Consider the following 25329-nt stretch of genomic DNA (forward strand, 5'->3'; position numbering starts at 1 on the left):
GGAATTCAGTTTAGCACAAGAAGTAAAAAGGAAAACATGGACAGCCAGCTGTTTGTCTGGTGATGGTGATATGTGATGTGAGGAATTTCTTCAGATAAGAGAGGCTTCTAACCGACATATAAATCTTCATCCCTGTGAACAAAATCTGTGTTCACAAATCCCAGAAACTTTTCAGCCAATCGGTGTCATCCATGCATCTATCTCAGCTTACTGCTCCTGGTCCCTGCAGTAAAAATCTCTCCCTGCAGCAGAGAGAGAGAAAACACTTATGAAAAGTCGCTTTTTTGATCAAGTTGTAGCAATATTCTAGATTAGATTTCATGTAACTGTATATATATATATATATATATATATATATGTGAAAAGTACTTAGATTACTTTTTCAATAAAAAACGCACTTATAATATAATGTGCTGCTTTTAATATAGTACAATATAATATGTAATACAGTATATTATTTTGAGTAGATTGCTTTTTCTGCTCACTGTTAGTGGCTACAAAATAAAGATGAGGCTCTAAGCCATGGAGATAGAGGTAAATAAATGCAAAATTATTTAAAAGAAGTGAAAATAACACTAGATGCTATTTAAAGTGCACTTAACATTGGTAGCCTATTTTCAAGAGAACAATAGCCAAAGTAACAGTTAGTTATAAAAAGTAAATATCATAAAACATGAGGAAGTTCTTTGTCTGCGGATGGAGTACCAATACCTCCTTTGTGACCACGATGGCAGCAGAAATATTGCTTGTGAGTCTGCACCTCACTTTCGAACGTGCTAAAAAAAAAAACCTAAAATACTGTTGCCGCAACTGAGTTTGACGTTTGAAAAATTGCTTTGCATGTGTTAAATATTTAATTTGCAGTTCCTCCACCCATGAAGGGTGTCAAACAAAGGAGGCAAACAAGTAAGCAAAATGATTGCACGCACTGTCTGAGGGATTGAAAATCACTGTGCGCCTTATTTGAAGATCTCCTCTGCGTGTAGAAGCTAGTTTACATGTGTTTTAAGATGCACAAACCTATTTGAAGATCAGGCCCAATGTGTTTTTGTTCTGGGAAAAAGGTCCTCTCTTATTCTTGTTGAACAACTTTAGAGTTCATACTTCCTAGTTAACATTTTACTGTTAAGATGAAATCAGATGAAGAGAAAAAAAAAAAAAACATAAAAAAAATCCCCTGTTCATGAACTGATAGCCATCAACGACTTTAGAGAAGATATTGTTACTGTTGATCAATATGGGATGGGTTACTTTTCATATGTAGTTATTTTATAAAACACAAATAAATCTAAAACAAATAGAACATTGTGAAAAATATAAATTTCTATTTACTCAGTTTGGTTTCTTCTTTGCATAAACTGTTGTATCAATACAGGGTCTAGTTGGGTCTGGTTACTGTCAATGTTCTGTAAACAACACTCCACAGAGTCTCTGGGGCCAGATTCCTGGTCAGTCAAGCACAGGACCTGCATGGTCATTGGACCTGCGTTTGGTAGCTTGGCAGTGTGGAACAGTGACAGATCCTGCTGAAAAATGAGCATCTAAAACATCCTGGTGAAATACTGCCTGAACTTTAGACTTCAGAAACACAGTAGACCAGAACCAACAGTTAAAATGACAATCTTCTCTTACTGTGCATACTTTGTGGCTTTTTAGGCTTTCTTTCTTACCCATCTGTCATAATCATCCAAATCAAAAATAATAAAAGCTTAATTATTTTTTCAACTGTCTAAAAGGAGTAAAAACAATACAGAACTTTTTTTATTTGTGCTTGTTTTGAAGTCCATCAATTCACAGATAATGACAGAATATTGGTGCATTGCCTCATAGAACAGAGGTGGGAGGTTGATGATCTGGGCTGGTTTTATATCCACGCAGCTTGGAGCTGAGTGGACCATCAGCCCCGCTGAGATGTGGACCAAAATTTTCTTTAATTTCCTGCTCCCTGAACACTGACCTGAACATTACCTCCTCCGTACAGACAAACACTAAATTAGAACAAATCAGGCATTTAAAATGTGCTTTTAGTTTCCCTGTTTGTGTTATAACAGCTGAAATAAAACCAATTCAAATACATAAAGATACAATCCACCCAGCATTAAACTGCTCCTGTTTTTTCTTCCTTTTTTGAAATTCATCACTCTTTGAATGTTTCTGCTAACTGATAATAAAACTTCCTACTCTGCATTCAGCCGTTTGTGCAATATGTTGTTTTTCTTACAGGTTTTACACAGAAACACTTTTAACCTAAATAGACAAACTGATATGAGATATTTCCGTGAAACTGTCCAGATTTAATCACCGTCCCGCAAATACCACACTTAAAAAAAACAACATATATGTTAGGCACATTTTTTAAGATATCATTTCATGACTATCTATATATCTGGATTTTTGATTGACATCAAATATGTATCTTTATTCTGTGCTGGAAAAATATGACAAACAAAAAAAATTGATATTCACCATCTCTGATTAAAGCTGAGATTAATAACCTTTGAAATGTATTACGGTTGCTGAATGTTTCAGAAATAGAAGCAGATCTAACATTCAAAGGTCTATGTTTTCACTGTAATGTCCCAGATATTTATTGTGCCTCCTTAAATCACCCGTTAGATCAAATCACAAGAGGCCTTCCTTCTTCTCTGACTGCGGCGCGCAGCAAAGTGTCAAAACATTTCTGAGCTACCGGAAAGCTTTCATGTGGACCTGATTTATGCTGAATGTGCTTGGAAGGGTTTTAAATAAGTAGCTCAGCTAAACAGGAAATTCAGACCTGGCTAATTTTCTTTTTGTGTGTTTTATCTGTGTGTGTGTGTGTGTATATTATGTGTGAATGTGTGTGTGTATATTATGTGTGTGTGTGTGTGTGTATATTATGTGTGAATGTGTGTGTATATTATGTGTGCAGGATGTGAAGGCGAGTGGAACAACGTCTCTTGTTGGCACAGTGCGGCCGTCGGGGAAGTACTGACCGTTCCGTGCCCCTCCCCCTTCCTGCTCCTGTTCGGCAAAAATGGTGAGCGTAGCACCTACACATCCACACACACACACACTAACACACACACTAACACACACATTACATGTTTTTATTCTCACAGGGAGCTTGAATTTGATTCAATTTATTTCCTCATTCATTCCTATGGCCTATGTCTGACCTTAACTTTAAACAAAACAGGCTTTGGGCCCTATGAGTTGTTCCAGGAGCAGTGGGTTTTAACAGAGTATATGTAACAAATGTTAGAACAAATGAACACTCCTTTTTCTGCTTCCCTAAGGTATCATCCTCAAATTCTTCTAAAGATTTAATCTACTGGTTCAAACAAGCATGAAAAGAATACGCATTTCAATAAATGGTGTAAAAGTATTGAACAGGCTCAGTGTTGAACTAAAGCAAATTTCCAAGCATGATATTGTTTAAGATAAGGCCTGGTGTTATTAGAAAGGAGCAGTCAACATCATGTAAGGACTCAGAAAGCAGAACCCAGAATTCAGGCAAGAAAGACAGAGGAATACTTGAAAAGAGTTTATTGAAACAATGACGGCACAGATCTGCAGCGGCTAGGACATTAGGCAGAGAGAAACAGGTTAGTGACTCACGTGCTCATAATCCTCCATCAGATTATCGTGAACACTAACCTGGTTCGACAGTTCAGTCCATGCCCAGAGAATGAGGATGATTCCAGCTGGTCGGCTGACAAGACGCAGCGGACGCTGCCAGAGAATTCCAGATGCGGAAGCCTTGAAGGCTGCAAAGCTTACAGGAGATCAGATCTGCGCTGACAAAGGAAGGCAGGATAATCCACGGTGCAAAGTCAAAAGGCAGATCCAGGTTCAGTCCATAGAAGAAACAAACAGGAGTCCAAAGACAGATCAGGCAAACAGATCAGACAGGGGCAGGCAGGCTCAAAGGTCCAAACACAGAAACAGATCAGGAGCAGGCAATAAGAACACTATAGAAACGCTAGAGAACTCTCAACATGAAAGGCTCAAGAATAATCTGGCACTGATGGCTGAGACCAAGGAGTTTAAGTAGAAGCAGGAGCAGGTGGATCAGAAGAGCATTGATGAGAGACAGGGCAGAGCTAGACAGGTGAATGAAATGAGCAATTAAACCAGCCATCAGCGCCAAAATCATAACACATCAATAATATTTAAATTTTTTTAAGGTACATGTGAATGTATGTTTATATGTAAATAAAATCATTAATTTGCTCACTTTTTAGACTTTAAGTATAAGTATAATAAGAATTGGGACCATTGTTGTAAATAAAGCAGCACTAAGTAACATTTTAACCCTAATATATCCCTTTTCAAGTCCCTGTTAAAGTAATGTTGTCACAGTTAGTGGATGTTTGTAGAAGACCAAATAGAGACATGGGAGGCTGAGATGGTTCCGTGCAAATTTAATGAAGAGTTTGAAAGTAACAGAAGCTTTTATCCATAAATTACAGACAAGGAATTTAGTAACCAAAACTAGGAAACGCTCGGGAGAAACAAGAGAACCCAGCAATGAGAAACTGAACAAGATTTTTGTTTTTTAATTATGTTTTTATTTTTCTGTGAAGCACTTTGGTCTTCCAGGTGTTGTTATAAAGTGCTATAAAAATAAATTTGATTTACTAATTGTTTGATATATGGGAGACAGAATAATGAATGGAGTAATCAGCTGATTGGGAGCAGGTGTGGACAGAAGCAAATAGAAATGAGCAAAGGGGAAAGATAAGGTGCACAAAGGGCCAACAAAGAATAAACAGGGAAAAGAACAGAATCTAACTGTGATCAAGGGGAAAACTAGCGGATATGGGACTAGAGATAACTGGACATAACTATGGAGCCATGGAAAACACAACATAAAGACAAACTAGATCAAGGAATAAATAATAAAAATTCTATGACTAAAAGAAATAACAAGGAAGAGTAAAACTAAGAATTCTAAAATGATATAAATCTTTATAACAACACAGAATAACTTCAGATGAAGCATAACTGAAAAACCCAAAATGAAACTTTAACAGAACCAAAGAGTCCAAAATGGCAGATCATAACAAATTTAAGTGTTTATGAGACAATCAAGCGGTCTGTTATCTCCCCTTATTGGCTCTGGTCATAAAACCAGGTCTGTAACTTTCTGTACCACTGACCTGCTGGGAGTCTAGTTTTGTTCATTTTTTTTTTAGCTTAGCGGCTGCCAAACATAAAGCCATTGCTTCCCTAGCCACGTAATTACCCACATGTGAGAAGCTATATTTATTTTAGAGCTTTATGAAATGGAGCCAGCAAAAAGGCAAACAAAACATTTGTCAAATGAGGAAAGGATGGGAAAACTAGAATTACTGAACTCAATCTAAAATTTTATTTAAGAACTTAACCAAAAACAGGGGTGCAAAACCAATGCAGAGCTGGCTATGTTGATATAGAGCTTCTAGGTACCATATCTGCTAACCTCCGTTAAAGAGGTAAAGAGGCAGACTCAGAGACTTCAATGACTTGTATAAATGTAACAATTTACAGGCTGCTGTACACTAGTTTACATTAGATAATATACAATACTATTTATATCTTCAGACAGTTTGTTATGATCTGGCGTTCTGGTATTTTTGGTTCTGTTTAGTTTTCACTTTGGGATGGATTTATGTTATTCTGTTTTTACTGTTAAGACTTATATCATCTTTTGAATTACTTATTAGCTTTACTATTCCTGTTTGGTGATTTTTCAGTTCTCTCCAGTGCATTCTCTTATCCTCCAGTGTTACCCTTGATCATTCTTTATTTTGTAGTCATTGGTCTTATTTCCCTTTTGCTTCATTCAAGTTCTTTTCTAATTTGAGTTAAACCTTGTTTACTCCTGGCTTCCCCTCTGCTTTCCCTTCAGCTGCTTCTGTCCACACCTGCTCCCAATTAGCTAATTACTCCATTCATCGCTCTCTCCTATATAAACTCGTTCTCTGCAGAAGAACTGCAGAGGGATTTGATAGATATTCTGCAGAAAAGGTCAAAAAATGTTACCAATGTTTATTTAAATATTTCATATTGACAATAATTAGGAGGATTTAGTATGGTAATGTAATAATATAGATATAGATAAATAAATACAAGTATCTTTATGAATAAGGCCATTCTGATCCACACTCCTCACCAGTTGGTGGCGGTAACTCACACCGAAACGTTGTTTGCCAACTGCCATTAAACAAAACAAGCCAAGACAAGGAACTGCAGAGGATCCTCTTCAGTCCTCATGCATGCTTCTATCTGGCGTCTCCTAGTTTTGGTTCCCTGGTTATTATTTCTGGATTTGTACTTCTGTTACCATCTACCCCAAAATTAGATCTGCAAGAACCCATTTCTGCCTCTTCATCTTTGCATTTGGATCCTCAGCTAACTAACTCTAAACTTGACACATTTGGTCCTGACATGCGTCTTCCAGCTGCTTAAAGCAGGGGTTTCTAAAAGAGGCTCTGGACCTCTTAAACTCGCAGGCATCCCCAACCTCGGTCCTCAAGGCCCCCTGTCCTGCAGGTTTTAGAGGTTTCCTTGCTCCAGCACAGCTGATTTTATTTGAAATCTGATTAACAGGCTTTTGGTCTACTTCAATCATTATAAAAAGCTGTGCTGAAGCAGAGAAAGCTCTAAAACCTGCAGGACAGCGGGCCTTGAGGACCGAGGTTGGGGATGCCTGTTTAGAGTTCATTGGAGTTAACAACACACATAATTGGGGGATTGTGAGATTGTTTTTAACAACTTTTAAGGGAGTTCTTCATCAAACACAGAAAAACATTGAAATATTAGGAACGTTTAGCTCTTAGATAATATTTTAAAAGTTCAGCCCATTCTATTCGGTTAAAGTGTTTTCTATCTTTGGAAGTTTGAGGTTTTGTGATCCTTTTGCCAGAAACATTAGTATTTTGTTTAAGGACCTCAGAGAAAGTTGTTTATTCTCTGCTTGTTCATCAGAAATAAACATATTATTAACATCTAACTTCTTAATACTGAGACAACCTGCTTCCTGGTGTCACTCCTAGTATACCTGAAAGGCCAGCATCTGTTACAATCAGCATAACATTCTTATTTGACAAATATAGAAAAAATAGCAGTTCAAGAATTAAACTGGATCAAATAAAAACATTTCATACCTGAAAAAAGTTTTGTTTGTAATTATCCATATATTTAAAGTTAGAGTTTTGAAATAAGATTATGATTGTTGGTTTTATATTTTCAGCTTTTTTTTTTTTTTGAGAATGAACACATCTTGTTTTTTGAGATGCTTGTATGTTGGTGATGATGACAAATGCCTGTACCTGTGACACACAGTAGACATGTTCGTCGTTATATCATTTAACCCTGTAGGAAAATTAAACTCCAGGAGCCATTACTCAACTACTTCAGCAGCAGTGAGGGAGTTAAGAGACCAAACTTAAAAATCTCAAATGATGTTAAAAAAAATGCACACCAACATAAAAAAATATCCCATAGACCCAGTTTATGTAGTTTCATTTTGGGGTGAGTTACACTTTAAGACGGCAAACATATTTAATTCAATTCAGTTTATTTTTATATCACCAATTCACAACATATGTCACCTCAAGGCTCTTTACAGTTCACCAGATCATAAGGTCAAACGGATTTAAAGTTTTCTATTTAGGGAAACCAGTTGATTGCATTGGCTCATTGACTCTTCAGCAATCCCTCACACTAAGCATGCTTATAGGGACAGTGGAGAGGAAAAACTCCCTTTTAACAGGAAGAAACCTCCAGCAGAACCAGGCTCAGTGTGAGCGGCCATCTGCTGAGGCCGACTGGGGTTCAAGGAGACAGAAGCAGAGACACAAAAAGCAGCTGTAAAAGGCGGCCCCGTCCAGGAAACACACAGCCAGGCAGACGACCTCTGACCCAGCTCCCTATGTCAGAGGAGGAAGAAAACACATCCAGCCAGTCACAGTCAGAGAAACAGGACTACACTGAAAAACAGGCCGATCTCCAACATAAACAAAGGTGTTGATGGCAGCAGCACAGCCGATATTTCTCTCCAGGATGGAGTCTCAGCCAAACAGAAACAGACCAGATGAAGCTACTATGAGAGAAAGCAGAGAGAGCAGAACGTTAGAGATTGAACTAACAGATTCTGCAGAGTGGGAGAATAGAGATAGAATGAAGCAGAATAGTTAATAAGGGGTCCCTATGTCCTCCAGCAGACTAAACCTATAACAGAATAACTATAGAGATAGCTCAGGATAAACTGAGCCTAAACAAAAAGCATTGTTTATCTATATAATAGTATATAATAGTAGACTATAAAATAAGTTGTCAATCAAAGCAGCTAAATGTCTGTTAGGTAAGTCTTTTGATAATAAGAGCAGAAAATTGAGAGACATTATTTATATTGAAGACCAGGCTCCCATCAGAATGAATGAGAAGCTCATTCAGTAGCTTTAAAGTTGGCTCTGACCCTAAGAGCTTTTTACCTTTCTGTACAAACATCTCTGTAGATCCTAATCCTTTAATGAGATTAGGGAACTGAGCTGATGATTATCCCAACTTCTTTGAAATCTTAAAAAAGCTTTCCATCTTTGAATGACTTTGTAGTCCACTTTGTACTTTCTAATAAAAATGTAAACCTCTCAGACACTCTAATACCATTAGTGCCCCTGAAACTCCCTCTGAACTGTGAATCTTACTTTTCTGATCAAATAACAACAGAAATAAATAAACTTCTTTGGTGTTTTTTTTATTTTTTTTAAACCAAAAATCATGAATCTGCGGTGGTGTTTGTGTATGAGCAAATGTTTTTATTGGTTCAATGACTTTCGTAGAGGTGGCTGTGCCCCCCTGGAGTGGCATGGGGGGAGCCTTATAGAATGAGATAAAAATATGCAGAAAATCAAAGAAATATAATCCTATATATTTTATAATGATTTATACAAAATATAACCTGTGTTCAATTATTTTCAGATGAAAAATTAAACTGAACTTTAAGGCTGTTCCCCCGTCTAACTAGAGATGGATCAACCAGATAGGAATATTAATAAATACAATTCCTTAAAAAGCAGGAAAGCTTACCCCCAATCAATTACCTCTTTATTCCTAGAAGGTTCTTATAGAACAGGGACATCTTTGATCATTTCTTCTGCTGATCATAGTTGTCCTTCCTGCAGCAAGTTGCTCTCTCATCAATGGTTTTGTTAGACAATAATAGTTTCTTTTCTGCCTGTCTTATCCCGATGTTTTCTCCTCTCAATTCGTGATGATAAGCTTTCAGCTGCCAGTGTTTTAGCAAGCTCTGCACCGGTGGCAGTTAAATAAAGCAATGTTATTGCTATATTTAACGACTTTTCACGCCCTTTTAGGGTTTTTTGACAAATGTAGTGACTTTTTTACTGTGTTGCTGAAGACTTAGGCGAAAAAAATTAAAACACAGATTCCCCTTAGTTCACTGTTTTCTGAAAGCTCCTCCGAAGCACTGAGGCATTTAGAGTCAGTCAATATCATCCACTGATTCCCTTTAAAGCAGGGTGGGAAAAAAATATTTAATGTTATGTTTTTTTCTTTGAAACTGTTGCACTGAACTAGATCTCATCTTCCATCGCATTCAAAAACAGCGCCATCTACTGGTTATACCTCTGTTAATTGTCCTTAAATGTTATTTGATAACATAACAAGATTAATTTACGTAGACTTTTATCAAATGAAAATATTTCATAAGTTTCATTTTTAACTTTTAAGTATATTTAGGGTGTTTTAAATAACTGATAACTTTCTGGCTTGATCAAAGCATTACAAAATATGCAAATCAGTTTATGACATCATCTAGCAACTTCTAGACACTTTTAGGAGGCAAATAGCAGCTTGATTGCTGAAGCTTTCCTCTCTGCAGCTGAACTTGAGCATTTTGACGATCCTGAAAGCCATATTTCTCATTAGCAGTTTCCAGCATGTGAGGTCATTTTCATGCAAAATGGTCTCAGCTGCATACTTTCTCTGATGGCAGCCATCATGAACAGAAGAAGAACCCACCAGACTCTATTTTCTAGCAATCACCCTATAGATAAAGCGATCACTGTTACCCTAAATCTTCAGTATTTTATAAATCTATTAATTGATTATTGTCCTTTTTTTGACCCTCTTGTCTTCTATTGAAATATAAAAAGGTAGAAGTTTTTTGTAACTTAGGGTGTTTTTTTTTTATAATTGCATCAAAATTAGCATTTTTTTGTGCTTTATATTTTTATTTTTGGTTGTTTTCTTTTCATCTGTCCCTTCTCCCTGTCCTCCCTGCTGTGCATATCTGCTCTAAGCTTGTTTTTGATCATGGTAAGTGCCAGCTTGTCTTTGTAGTTCATCCACCTTGATGCTTCATGAGAAAGAGACAAAAAAAAAAAAAAAAAGATTCTGGTCAGCTGCTAAAGTGATGAAACATGTGATCATCACCAGCGTACATAACAGCAGCTGATCACCAGCTGTGAATTTAAAATACCCCCATCCTCCTGGACATGTCACAGTGTGAGGACACTTTCAGACTGACCCAGATGCCATATTCATTTTATTCTTTTCATATTATTTTAAACAGTTCTTTTTACCAGGGTGGAACAATAATGAACAATACATACTTTATATTTTGTCTTCAAACCAGAAATAGTCAAAATTATCCACAAAAGTTCAAATATATACATTCACCTGTTTATATTTGGTTGAATGTCATTTAGCCAGTTTCATTTTGGTCAGTCAATTTGTGCTCTAATAAAGCAAGTCTTTTTTGTGCTGGAAAAGAAAAGCTTTAGTGGATAGTGGAATAATTTTGGCCTTTTCAGCAGCTGTACACAGCTGTAATAACGTAAACCAACTGTCCCTCTGCAGGAGGGGTGTGTATATTTATAGTCAGTTGGGATCCAGGGTCCACTTAAGTTCTGTGCAACACCTGTCCTTCAGTTATTAAGGTATTTAAGTTAGGACAAGGTCACTACATTATGTCATTAAACATTACTAACGTTTGACATAGAAACAATTCATTACTGTAAGAGCTTAGAAATTATTCTCAGCCTTTTACAAAATAATCACTGAAGGAGGAGAGAGACGGTGATTATCTAGACATGTCGTAAATAAAGATGGTAACTCATTTCTGTCTTTTTTTCAGGTAATCTGAGCAGGAACTGCACAGAGAAAGGCTGGTCCTCTGTTTACCCTGACATCAGCTTCGCCTGCTCATCAATCATCAGCGAGAAACGCATGGAGGTGAGTTGTTAAACTTGTTAAACTTTAAATCTTCTCGTCATCCTGCAGCTTCAGGGTTAAAAACATTTCATTTATCTCCAGGATTGTAAAATGTCATGTCTGCATTTGCTCATGTCATCTTGGAGAGATCTTCCTGCTTGTTTGGTAAACATTAATGTTCTTGCAGAAGCTGATGTTTATTCTTTTACCCAATGTCAATTTTTCATGTGAACGACTATCTAATTATAGCGATTTGCTTATGTGTTTAGTTTCATATCAGGCTTTTGGCAGAAAGAACAGCTTGTTTTGAAGCTGATGACTCATACATCGAGACACCTCTGATAAAATCTGCCCTCACAGGAAGCTTGTGTTATCAGTGATAGTTTTCTGTGATGGCATATTTTTATTCCTCCTTCCTTTCATTTTGAAAACACCAAATATCTTTTGCTATTTCACGTTTTTTTTCCTTCTTTTTTCATGGAAAAGGGTTTGCACTTAAATAACAAGACAGTCTAACACAGGGCAAGTTTTTAACATAACAGCCAATTCACAATGTCTGATGTAAATGCCTCTCTCTGTCAAGCTGTGTGAAACTTGTAGTATTTGTGTTTTGTTTCTATAAATATTAACCTAAATAAATATATTTGTTCAAATTACTTCTGACACATTCTTCTGGTAAAACTTATCAAGATAAAAACCAAACATCTTTATGTTTTATGTTAAATTTTTATTTCAATAGATTTTTAATAATGATTTGGTTTTAAGAGCTCAGGTGGGATAAAGACCTTATGCTCAAAAGTAACATTGTAACTTATTACTATTTTAAGTGGCACAGTTAGCCTTTTATATAAATCTTGAGCATGCTAAATATAATTATTTAGCACAGTTAACATGCTATATAATTATTTAGCATGCTTATTTTAATTTAAGTATTATGTACATTAACTGCAAGCGGCAAATGGCCGCTCACACAGTCTGGTTCTGCTGGAGGTTTCTTCCTGTTAAAAGGGAGTGTTTCCTCTCCATGGTCGCTTCAAGCATGCTTAGTGTGGGGGGTTTGCCTTCATGCCAATGAGTCGATGCAATCACCTGGTTTTCCTTAGAAAACTTTTAACCAATTTGACTGGATGATCTGGTTGAACTGTAAAGTGCCTTGAGATGACATGTGTTGTGAATTGGCACTATAGAAATAAACTGAATTGAATTGAACTGAATTGAATAAAATTCTTGAGCAGGGCTAATTAAACACGCATTAAATAGGCATTCCCTCTTGGGAGCGGGTACAGGGTTGTGCTTGTGCATTTTTTCTTAAAGAAGAGACGAAAATCCTCCGCTATACCTTTAAGTAGCCTACAAACGAAAAACACAGCAATACATGCTAGCAAGGTAACGTCAACAAACTAACTAGTAGTAGACAGCAATTTTTAGCATGTCCTGCTAGTTTTCAAAGAAAAAAATCAACATTTTCTTGTCCTATGTATGTTAATTGTTAATTGACACATTTGGACATTTTTTTTAGATATCTTTTTAACATTTGTATGTTCCTGCTATCACTTCCTTTGTCCTAAGGTAAACTCTGACAATACAGATTCCTTAAGTTTAGGAGCCTCTCTTTTCTTCAATGATTCATAGGTCCAATATCACTGGTTTAAAATAACGATGAAAAACAATCTTCAAGATACCCGACTGAGCATTACCAAAAAGCAGCAGCTGTTAGTGCTTCGGTCGTAAAAAAAAAAAAACAATAATCAAATGCTTATGCAATATATAAAAAAACACCTTTTTGTATCCCTTAAGAGGTGACCCCGAAAATAGGTTGTCCTGTAATAGAGAGGAAAAAGGACTCACTATAGAGATCATAGAGTAAATTTGCTCTGCTAGCTAAGCATGCACAACATATCTTGCTTTTGACCTGCTTTTGAAAGGCTGCTGCAGGTAGCTAATCAGCCACAGACCCAGTTTTCTATAGCAGAGAACTCTAAAGGTTGACCACAGATTTCTTTCAGTGAATATGGAGAAACCACCATCTAGGTCATTCTGTCTCTGGGTTATTACGCTGTTTTTACACATAAATCTGGGTTTTTATATTCAATTCAATTTCAATTCAGTTTATTTATATAGCCCCAAATTCACAACACAAGTCATCTCAAGGCACTTTACAGTTCAACCAGATCATACAGTCAAATTGATTCAAAATATATGCATTGGGTTGCAGTGTATAGAACACAACAAAGTTGGTGTACTTAACATTTTACTCAGTTACATGATCTTTATCTCTAAACTTGCATCCGTTGCTTTGCGGTTGGAACCTCTTTAATTCAAACTTGCTCTACTGATGTGGCCTTCACAACCCACATTATCTTGCTATTCAGACACATTTGTTCATATTTTAAAGTTTACTGTCACAAATAAATGGACACTCAGCATGGATTTTGGCTAATGTGGACAGTATTTAAAATATAGCAAAAAATCAAGCAATCACCATGTATTTTCTTGGTGTGTCTGCTGTATATGTAACTATGTCTAAAAATTATATGATCCTTTGTGTTTCAGGGAGAAGCTGGTAAATGTTCATATTTATTCTATGACGGTGTTTGCCATGCACATTCAGAGGCGATACTATACTAGGAGCCCTTTAGTCATTGCTCCAATATGTTTTTTATATGTTATTTAACCTTTATCATATATTTATGCAAACTTAGCTCGGAACAAATAAGATAAACTTTATAACTAAAGCATAGGAGGATTTTAATGTTAACTGGAATGTGAGGACAGAGGGGTCTGCTGGTTCTGTGCTTGGATCCACTGGTTTTTCAGCAGATGGTTTTGCTGTTGTAAGCCATAGTGGCGAGACGCTGGCTTTACTCCTTAGCGTCCAGGAGAGTCGTGGGGTTCAGTTCCCGGTCGAGACACGCTCTGCTTTTAATCTGAACCAATCTGGGTCCACCTCTGCCTCCTCACAAGAGGAAGGTCTTGATATTCCCCACCTTCCTCTGAGTCTTTGTAGGATTATCAGACAGAGCGACACAGCTGCAGATCTGATCCCGTTTAGTGTTTCGAATCAGTCCTCAAAGTTTCTTTGCCGTCTGCAGTTATATCTGATCCCAGCCATAGTCTGAGTATTGTAACCCTTAGGGCTCCTGTATGATGCCATGGAGCTTATCGTTTGACCTTCCTGGTTATTACTTGTTGCATTCCAGGAGCCAGTTGTTTTATAGCTTTAAACAAGCAAGAAAAATCCAGGTTTGGGAAGATAGACGCAGTCATTATTGTGTCCAGTTTTGTTATATATTTATATAAAAATATACAAGAACACCTCCCTACTGTCCCTTTTAAAACGCAGGGCTCGGATTTCATAGATAAAGAGATGGACAGAAAAAGTTGAAATCGTTAAAAGTGGCTTTAGCACTTTTTATACATGATCACAAGGATTTCTTTGATGTCACTTTTCTAACCTTGCATGCAAGCTGAATTGTTGCTGTATTTGCAAATTCACCGGAGAATCCATCTTGTACCACTTCAGCTTAAGGTGTTCAAGTACAATCCAATAAAGGTCAGTCGATCATGTTGCATTATTATGGTGTAAGGAGGGGCATACTGTATAGCTGCAAGTAGAGTAAGACCCGCAGAGCCCATAGGTAAAACAAAATAAATATGGCAGCATAACTGCCGCTACCACATCTCTTTTTTTCAAAATCCGCAATTTCATTCTTGAGAAAGAACAGTGACAGTGTAAAAGTTAGTTGTAATTTCTCATGGCATCAGCTGCTATTTCAGCTGTGAACTAAATTGGCAAAAACCAAACTTTGGTAGGTGGGAACTGGGTGTTCCTTTACTTAATTAGCTCAAAATGCTAACATGCTGGTAAAGGTTCTCAGTCATCCAGGTAATAGTCATTAATTAAAAAATTCAAAACAATCCATGGACTTGGTTTCCAAGTTTGAAGATGCTTCGCTTTCCATCCAGGAAGCTTTTTCAATTCAAAATGTCAGGAATAGCGTAGAGTTCGAGGTTTTATACGGTAGCCCAACAAAGGCTTGTTTTTGTTTTGAAAACGTGCAAATTAGAACAGACAAAGGGGTTCCGTAAAAGTTTTAAAAACAAGCAGCAAGCTTTCTCAATTCAAAATGTCCTGATTCGCATTGAGTTTGAGGCTTTTTATATACAAGGCCTTGTTTTGCTTGGAAACATGCAAATTGAAACTGACGAGCGGGTCGTTTGGTTCCATTGTTAGCCTGTAATACCTGAAACCTGTCTATGATTGTTAAGAGTCGGTCTTTAAGGAGGTATTGTTCACCTGGCTGAAGAGAGGAGGTACTTTGTTCCTCTGTGATGGGGTGGGGAGTGTGGTGATACCTGGCAGGAATCAACTCAATAACTGAATTGTAAGTTTTTGGAAGCTTGAATCTTAGTCCACCCCCTGTGTTTAAGGTTGTTTTTTTTTCTCTCTTAACATAGATGGCTTCCTTCATGCCCCTCTCCAACCACCTATTTTCTTTATCCAAAATTTGAACATTCTTGTCCTCAAAAGAATGTCCTTTGTCCACAAGGTGTAGATGTACTGCGGAGTCTTGTCCAGAGGAAGTTGCTCTTCTGTGTTGGGCCATGCGTCTGTGGGGAGGTCGTTTTGGTTTCTCCAATATAAAGATCAGTGCATTCCTGGCTGCACTGCACTGCATACACCACTCCGCTTATATTTGGTTTAGGAATTTTATCCTTAGGATGCACTAGCCTCTGTCTAAGGGTCTTGCTAGGTTTGAAATGTACTGGGATTTTGTGTTTGGAGAGAATTCTCTGAGTTTTTCAGAGACTCCAGCAACATAAGGGATGGATATGTTTTTGCGTTTAATCTTCTCAATGTTATGTTCTGTTGCGTATCTTTTGAATTTCCTTACTGATTTGACAGACGCCCAGTTTGGGTATCCCAGGTTTGGAGAGCATCTTTGATGTGTTTCTGTTCTTTGTGCGTTTCTGTTCTTTGTGCTTCTACATGTTCAGCGCGATGTTTTAAGGTTCTGAAAGGACTGAAATTTTGTGTTCCAATGGGTGGTGTGAGTCAAAAAGAAGATATTTGTTCTGTGTAAGTGGATTTCCTATAGCCTTCACTTCAGGTTTCCATCTCCTTCCATGCTCACCAAACAGTCCAAAAAAGGTAGCTTGTTGTTGTTGGTATCCTCTCTGGTGAACTGGATGTTATGGTTAAACGAGTTGATGTGTCTTGTGAAAGCTTCCACTTCTTTTGCTGGATTTTGATGAATGTGTCATCCACATATCTACACCAAGGGGTTGGTGGTGTTCCTCTGAAGGTGTCCAAAGCTCTCTTTTCCATTTCTTCCATGTAAAGATTGGCTACAATTAGTGAAACAGGAGATCCCATTGCACAACCGTGCTTTTGCCTGTAAAAATTATCCCTGAACTTGAAATAGGTTGTGGAAAGGCAAAGGTACAGTAGGGTGCAGATCTGGTCCAGAGTGAAATCGGTGCTGCTGTTTAGGTCACTGTCTTGTTGAAGACGTTTCCTGCCTGTTTCCGCTGCCTCTGATATAGGTATGCACGTGAAAAGAGAGGTAACATCGAAAGACACCAGGGTTTCTCCTGGTGCCATCTTTCAATGTTTGACTTTGTTAGCAAAGTCTTTGGAGTTGTCTATGTGGAAGAAACGTTTTGCACTCAGTCGTCAACCCTCCTGCACATCGTGCCTTTCACAGGGTGAACTGTCAAAGATTATATGTGGTGGAGACAAGACATGGTACCAGGAGAACTGCTGAACTTTAAACCGGCTCCCTGATGGCCCCGCAGAGAAGAGCCGGGACACGATCAGGAGACAGGAGACAAACACCAAACCCTCACTGGCCTCCGGAGATGGGGACATGAACCAAGGATAAACAAAAACTAACTGACAGAGAGAAAACATAGATAACTAATGTTTTGGCCCCGATAGCTGGGCTGAAGAGTATATAAAGCAACGGGAGCAGGTGAATAAGTTCATTCATAATTAGAGAACGTGAAGGGTACGGCAGGTGAATGAATTGAGCAATTAGATCAGCTACCAGGGCTGACCTATAGGCCAGATCATGACAGATATGGCCTATTTAAAGTCCACAACTTTAACGATTTAAGAACACTTTGCAAAAACAAATGTATACAAACCTCAAAGAACTGAAGCAACATTGGAAAAAAAGAGCACAAGACATTGATGTGAAAGACGGATTAAGTCAGACAGAGAGCATGCAGTTAATGCTGTGAAAATCTGGGGTCTCATGATTAAAAAAATAAAATTAAATAAACTATATTGCCTTCCTGTTTTGAATGTACTCCAAAGAACAGCCTCTTCTCTCTGGCCTTTCACAACAAATATGTTTTTTTTTTATTCTATTTTGCTTGTCTTCATATCCATGTTGTGTTTTTTTATTCCTTTTTTTAATATTATATTTCAAGGTTCTAATCAATTGATTTGCTTTTGTGGATGTGTTGATTTTATGCTTGACCCAAACCTTGACTAAATTTTGGAGAATGTAAGGATTTTAACGAGAACGACAGGTACAACCTTATAATAGTGAAGCTAACAAATTATAGAGGAGAAACAATGAAAGGATCTAGCGGGGAACAGCGAGACCTGATGGATCCTGAGGGGCAAATGGGGTCTGCCTTTGATTGGGAGTGGACAAATCAGGAGATAGTCAGGTAATCAGGAGGTCAGGTTTGCCTGACCTCAGTAACCATGACGACATTGGCCAGACACATATGTGGGAGAAGATAAAAAATAGGGGCGTCCCATGATGGCAGCCCACTGCTTGCCAAGGGGATGGGTTAACGGGGAGTGGTGGCCTATGGGTTAGGGCATAGAGCAATCTATGTATCTTTTAACTTCTTCTCAGTACAGATGAAGTTAAAAGTGCAAATATTTTCTTGAAATCATTTTCAAAACAAATCTGGAAAAGTTACAGTAAGAAATTAGTCAAAGAGACCAAGCAGTTATAATAATCCCACCTCTTTTAAAATTATTATTCATGATGAAAAAGAAACCACGGATGAAAGCTGTGATGCTTTCAGGATATTCTGATGTGCTGCAGCATGGAGATAAGGTCTTCAACATAATGGCCACCCCTGTAGAGTATGCTTTCAATTATTCATGTGATAACTGGACTCCAAAAGACCTTGGAAAGTTCTCTCTGGTATCAGGCACCAAGTCAGCAGATCCATTAAGTCCTGTCAGTTTGAGCTGCAGTCACTGTGGATCACACTTGTTCCAGCAAATCTTTCAACAGCCAGTCTTATGAAACTAGCATAACCCTGTCAGTAGTTATTAATGATCTGTATGTTGCCAACTGCATCTAATCTTTATTTTGCCTGTTTTTTTCCATTATATTTAAAACATTAGTTACAAGAGCTGACTATATAAAGTCTCAATTTAAGAGAAAAAAAAAAAAAAAAATCTTTATTTTCTTATTTTGGGTGTCTAATAACCAAGAAGTCTCCATTACCTCCCAGCTAGGAGGTCTGAGAGTTAAACTAAGGAATGAGACACCAATGCAGACTGTTTTTGCCTGTTTGGTCAGGAATATTTACAATGTGACTGCTGGGGGAAGTACTGTAATAAAGACGTTAGAGATGCTTCGGGGCTTAATGGAAAAACACTCTACAAGATTTATACCTGGAAACAGTCTGATTTTAGAACTTTAGTACAAACAATTTAAGTAATTAAAGACATGCTTAGACTATACTGCCCTAAATCCTTAATCCCATCTGGACTGTTTGTTGTGCGCATTTAGACTGGTGTTGTTAAGGTAAAGCAGTTCACTGACAGTAAGAACACTGATCCTCCTTTACTTACAACCTACAAAACACTTTGTGGTTTTGGACAGAAACATAACTAAAATAAATGCTGAATTTTAACCACGAAGTACTCCAAATCCTGTGCTTTTGTTCAGGGTCATATTTTACAATGTTAATATTCTCAAACATGAAAATGAAGCTGTAAATCTGTAACAGATTGTTTTTTTTGTAACAATATGTTTTGGATGAATTTCATAACAGAAACAGAACTATGCAAATTAGACATCATGTGCAAAGCTGATCTATTTACCGGCCATAGCCAGAACTGAATCTGTGACATCAGAAAAATGGCAAGCACATTTAATGTGTGAGATCTCCAGTTGAGGGCTCGGTATCTCCTAGGTCTGGGGGTCTGGGGGATTGTCCCCTACAGTATATGTATGAGGAGTATAAGAACATGGTTATTGTCTGCTCCTATGTATGTCTCTTTTGAGTGCTTGTTTATGTTTCTGCGGGCGTAAGGGTGAGACTGTGCAAATTGGACTGGATGAAAGTGAATTTGTCTTTGTCTACTTGTCAGGTTGAATGTTTGCGGCCCCTCCAAACTACTGCAACATCTTGGGCCCATAGTATGAGCCAGACCTATCTTCTCGCCAGTCTTATACTCTCTGCCGATGAGGGGTGCCTGATGTTTCTTTAGGTGTGGGGTTGGGTACTTCGGTGGGTGCTGTTTCATTCCTTGTGAATGTGCAGGCCTCAGCATCTTGCCCCGCCCCCCATGGGGCTGGAACCCTTGAATTTTCTACCACGGCCCCATGGGACCTCAGCACCCTAGCCTCATGGACATGGCCCCTGGCCAATCTGGGGTCGGGCCCCAGGTGGTCCCTTCTGCCCTTCTCTGGTGGATGAGGCTGTCACTATGTCTTCTGTAACATATATTACTTATATGAATATTAGCATGATTGAATAAATTAACATATTAAATCAGAGAGAATTCTTAGGTTTGACTGCTGGAGGAAGTGGTAACTTTTTACAAACACACTGACAGACAATGGAGTGGTGCAAAATGTTAGGTTTCTGTTTTCTGTGATGTTTTTCTTTTGAGTATCCAGTTTTGCTTTTCTCCTTGTTTCCTAGTTTTTATGGTTTAATTCTTAGTTAATTGTGTTCTTTGGTTTTTTCTCAGTTACTGTCCTAGTCTTGGTTCTGTTATGTTTTCTTTTGAGTGTTAAGTTTTACTTTTCTCCATGTTTTTTAGTCCTAGTGGTTTAATTAGTATTTTGTTGTGTTTTCTAGTTATTTCCAGTCTTCCATGTCTTTCATTTGTTGCCCTCTGCTGCCCTCTTGTGTTCTCCTTTCTCCCTAGCTCCTGTTTTGTTTCTGCTCTGTCCTCACCTGTTCCCAATCTTCTCATTAGCCCTGTCTTTGTCTCTGCTCCAACTTCATCTCTCTGAGCCTTCCTCCTTGAGTTTTGATTCCCTGATGTCTCCATGGTTTTCTGGTTTGTTTTCTTCTTATTTTTTCATGTTTTGAATCTTTGTATTTTGGACTCCTGGTTTCTTGTTTTTTTTTTTTTGGACTTTGTTTTCATTTTGGATTTTGGATTCTTGGTTGCCTGTTTGTTTGGACTTTGTTTTTTCAGTTACTCTCAGTGTATTCTCATTATGAGTTCGTATGAAATCGTACGAAAAGTTATGCACCGTAATTTCGTACGTTTTGGCGTTTTTTTCATTGTATACGCACCATTCAATAACATAGAATTTAACATACAATTAACCCTAACCCTAACCCTGACCCTAACCCTAAGATATAAAACAGCAAGCAACGTAGTTAGAGACATGATGAAGTAATTATTGCACTGTTTTTCCCAGTTTTAAGTCCGCCCGCGGATCTGCTTTTTTTGTATGTCTGCCTGCGCATGCGCACTGATCTGTTTTTTTTTAGGAAAAACATCCAAAACGTACGAAATAGTGTGAATTACTTTTCGTACGATTTTATACGAACTGATAATGAGAATATGTTGTTACTCTTCATTAAACCAACCATAAATGCACCTCTGCCTGCCTGCCTCTGCTTTTGGGTCCTCAACCCACAAACAAATCCTGACACAAAATTATTGATATTTACTAATATTTACAATATTTACAGACGAATCAGTCAAGGCAGTTCATGAAATCCAAGGTGTTTTCCTTTATCCAAGGAATCGAACCAGTTCCTAGTTGGGACAGAGTTAACAGAAAGTGCTGTTTCCTTCGGTGCGTTACATGGGTCTAGCTTGCCAGTCTGATCCATTCAGAGTCCTGGAGACAGATTCTGGAATGGGATCCTAGAACAGGATCCTGGAACAAAATCCTGAAATGGAAATCTGGCCAATTCCCTCTTGTCAAACCTTGTGACCCGATGAAGGTTTAAATCCACATATGCATCTGCATCAGCATCAGACAGCGTCTCCTACCTGGGCTGCCACTTATCATCTTCTTGTTTCTCAGTGATATGGGGTGCCCTTTGATATCTGGGCCTCAGGTGGCCTCTTTATTGGTCTTGGGGCCTAAAGGACAAGTCTGGGGCCACTCACACTTTATATTGAGCATATTTTCTTTTAAAGAAGCTTTATAAATCCTTTATATACGAGCATGCTCATGTATATATACCACAGGACTTTGGTTCCAGGCATTCACGGATGCAAACTATTAGTCTGCAGCTACTGATATATTTAACCCTGAATAATACTGTGTAATCAGCCTAGATTTTTTTATTTCCACACACAAACACTGAATGATCATCCTAGGGATACCCACTGCTCTTAAAGCTATTTTTATGTTTACTTTGGTTGTCTTTCATCTTGTTTTCCCTTTTGTATTGTTCTCTATTTTCTTTCCCTCTTGTCTTGTTCAGGTGTGGAAGTAGACTTCTTGGATCCACTGTATATCTTCTGCGTTGTTTATTTTTGCTGTTTTGTTTTCTCTCTTTTCAATTCAGTCCCCCCTCTTTCTTCTCTCTGTCTCTTTCTCTCTCTCCTCTTAATTCTTATCCCCTCTCCCTTTCTCAAGGTTTCTTTTCGGCTCCCTGTTTGTTGTTATCTGCAATTTTATCCCCTTAAGCATTTTCACTGCGTTTTCATATATAAGTACCAAACGTAACCTTAGTTTATCAACCATAATGGTCTGCTTCTGAAAGAAAATCTGTTGTTATCTATCTTTAGATTCCCAGAGCTATATTAGCAAAACAGGGCACAAATAACAAAAAAAAAGGAACTGCACTTGAAAGTGTGATTACTTTGGCCATCATCTGCTGTTGGTTACAGCATCAGAGCAAATTACTGAAAAAGCTCAACAATCTAAAAAGAAGGCTGGACCTGTTGTGGCAGCTCCTCTGGAACCTCAGGAGATTATTTCACAAAGAAGAATCCTTCATAAAGTGAAGAATATTGTGGATAACTGCGAGCTTTCTCTTCAGAAGATTTTTAAGTGTTCTCAGCTATCAACACCTAAAACACCTATGAAAATAAAGATTTTATATTATATATCACCAAGTCACAACACATGTCATGTTAAGGTATTCTATACAGAGAATTTCAATGATATTGCACTTTCAGATCAGTAAAAAAGTTATATATCTAAGGTGGCAATAGATACTGTATCTGTTGACTCTACAGCATTCCCTTACACTAGCACGCACATAGCAACATTGGAGAGGAAAAACTCAATTTTAACAGGTAAAAGCTTCAGCAAAATCGCTGTTGGTTGGATGTTAAACAGCATATTGTTGTTTCTGGCGGTTTTTATTGCTACATATGACTTTGAATCTTATTTTTTTACTGTATGTGTTTTAGCACTGCTGCAGTAGGAAGATCCTGGTTTTAAATTCAAACCAGGGCTTTAATGCAAGAAGTTTTCATGTTCTTCTGCTGCTTGTATCGGTATCCAGCTTCTTTATACAGTGTAAAAAAAGGCCTTTTTTCTACACTTTTTAAAAACATTGCTTGTCCAGGGAGTACATTCTTCCCGTCCAATGACCGCTGTAGATAACAGCCCCATCCCCATTCCAACCCGTAATTTGACCTGATAAAATAAAATCAAAAATCATTGAGAAGCAGAAACTTAAGTTAAGGACAGCAAGGCCTATGCTGGTTCTACAAATCATATTCTTAAGAAACGACTTTATCCTTTCCAGTCTGATAGATGTTAGTAAACTTCCATCATCTTACCTTAGATTTATGTTCATTTGGGGACGATTCACCTACTTCATGTTGTCACACAAGTTCAATTTAATTATCTTTTTATACTACAGGCCTAATAGTAGAATTATTTATTAGACAACTTGGATATAGTTGTGAAATTCCACTGAAAATTAAAGTCAAATTAAACCATGATTTTTAGATTAGATTTAGACACTGGCTAATTCAAAAATAATATTGCCTATCATATTTGAATTAGTTTGATAGTCTGAAAAGTAAAGGTAAATAACAACCACATAGAGGGTTTCATAATTTCCCTCAAAATATGTTATTTTAATCACAACATAAAGCTTAACTACACTGGTTTAAAATAAGGAAAACATTAGATATATAAAGAAGAGGGTTTAAATAAAAAGGAGAAAGACAATGAGTGAATGTCTAAACTAGATAACATACCAAGACCATGTAGACAACCAGAAAGCAACATAGAATAGTTTAATAAGTGAGAAGATTTGACTAGAAATGGGCTGAACTGGTCAATTAGCAAATAGACACGGCAGAGATAACCAGTGGTTATCCAAATATGGAAATATTCAAGGAAAGCGATGAATGTCCTTACTTAAGAGCAGCAGCTGCATTGTTAATATTCATTATGCAGTGCTGCTATGTCTGGACCCCCTGTTGGAGATCCATCTTCATAGGAGCTTAAAGCGGTGGGAATGAGTAAAGTTTTAACAAGAGAGGCGCTTCGTCCAGCCGCCACGTCTTTATCCCCATGTTTAGGGCGAGTGTTGAGGTATCCTTAGTAGCTGTGATGTTTCAGGGCAGCATGTCTTGCATCAGAGAGGGCTCCTATAGGTATAGAGAGGCAAATATGCACATGATGCTATTTTCATGTGCACCGTGGGATTGACTGTTTGCTATATATTGAGTGTGTGTATTTCTGGAGTGTCGTGGCTCAGTTAATTGTGCAATTGTGTGTCAGCTTTGGGGAATGTTGTTTATAGATGATGAGAGAGCGATGAAGGCCAGATGCACAAGCATGAACACACACTCAGTGGGCAGACACTGCAGGACAGTTATGTTATGAATCGCACTGAGATGGACCAGACCCTCGTTCTGATTCTGACCCCGCTCTTATTGTGAAAGAACCTCTTCACATTGGAGGGAAAAAAAATACTAAACATTACTGCTTCAGGAGACATAAAATGAGAAGTACCTCTTTCTCTCTATTGAAGCTACTAAGGGCTTTTATTCTTTTGTCTTCGAGCTCATGGTTTAAATACTTTTTATTCAGGCAAAGTTTACTTTTGAATCAGGTGACCAACAAAAACAGCACTACTGTCAATGGCCTCCCTAGCTTATTTTTAGAGAGAGTGTCTCCTGCCTGCTGGATCTGCTGGAGGCTTTTAATGCTGCTGGTAAAACCATTATATGCAACGGAAACTAGTCTAGGATCTATGGATTCCCCATCAGCTTGATGGTTCAAAGGTTATACAGGAAGGAGGGAAATCCTGACCCTTTCTTGCACCCCAGACCCATGTTGTTCCCCGGGGGTCAAAACTTAGACCTGTCATGAGCCATCTCATGCAATATGCAGCTGTAAACCGTGTCTGTGTTACGCTGATGACACACAGATTTACATTTCCCTGAAGCCAGACAAGCTAATAAATCTTTCAGCCGTAGACAAATGCTTACATAGATTAGTAACTATTTGACTCTCGGCTATCTAAAATTAAATCATAATAAAACAGATGTGCAAAGGGAAATACCAAATATTATTGTCCGATCTCTTGGAGTCTTACTCTGAACAACTCTCTTTTGGCAAGAAAAAAAGTACGAAGTCCTGTCCTCAAACATTCCAGGAGATTTGACCATACAGAGTGAGGAATCTTTTTATCTGTTCCTCTTTTCAGCTTTTGTTTTGCTATAGGCTTTCATTTTCCTGACTATGATGCCTATGGAAGAAGGTTATTTTTTTGTCTGATAAGCCATTTCTTTGTTGACCTTTTATATTTTGCATCAATGTTATGGTATAAAAAAATAAGGACTGATTCTGCACTTTTTATTTGAACCGTTTATGCAAACTGCTTAAAGTGTATTTTAAAGTGTTACTGATGGCACAAGGCTGCTAACATTATAAATAGTGTTGCTCCGATGCCATTTTTTGG

The 25329-nt window shown here is 37.8% G+C and overlaps 1 protein-coding gene across 1 annotated transcript in view; it reads left to right on the plus strand.

The window, feature by feature from the left end:
* LOC107100610 (vasoactive intestinal polypeptide receptor 2-like) overlaps positions 1-25329 on the plus strand; it is a 55433-nt gene that overhangs the window by 10787 nt on the left and 19317 nt on the right. Inside the window, exons 3-4 of the mRNA XM_015399159.1 lie at positions 2912-3019; positions 11129-11226. Of these exons, the coding sequence (XP_015254645.1) occupies positions 2912-3019; positions 11129-11226 (206 nt within the window). The remainder of the gene's footprint in view (positions 1-2911; positions 3020-11128; positions 11227-25329) is intronic.

This window comes from Cyprinodon variegatus, unplaced genomic scaffold, assembly GCF_000732505.1.
Source record: "Cyprinodon variegatus isolate N-32 unplaced genomic scaffold, C_variegatus-1.0 Scaffold992, whole genome shotgun sequence".
Classification (NCBI taxonomy): Eukaryota; Metazoa; Chordata; class Actinopteri; order Cyprinodontiformes; family Cyprinodontidae; genus Cyprinodon; species Cyprinodon variegatus.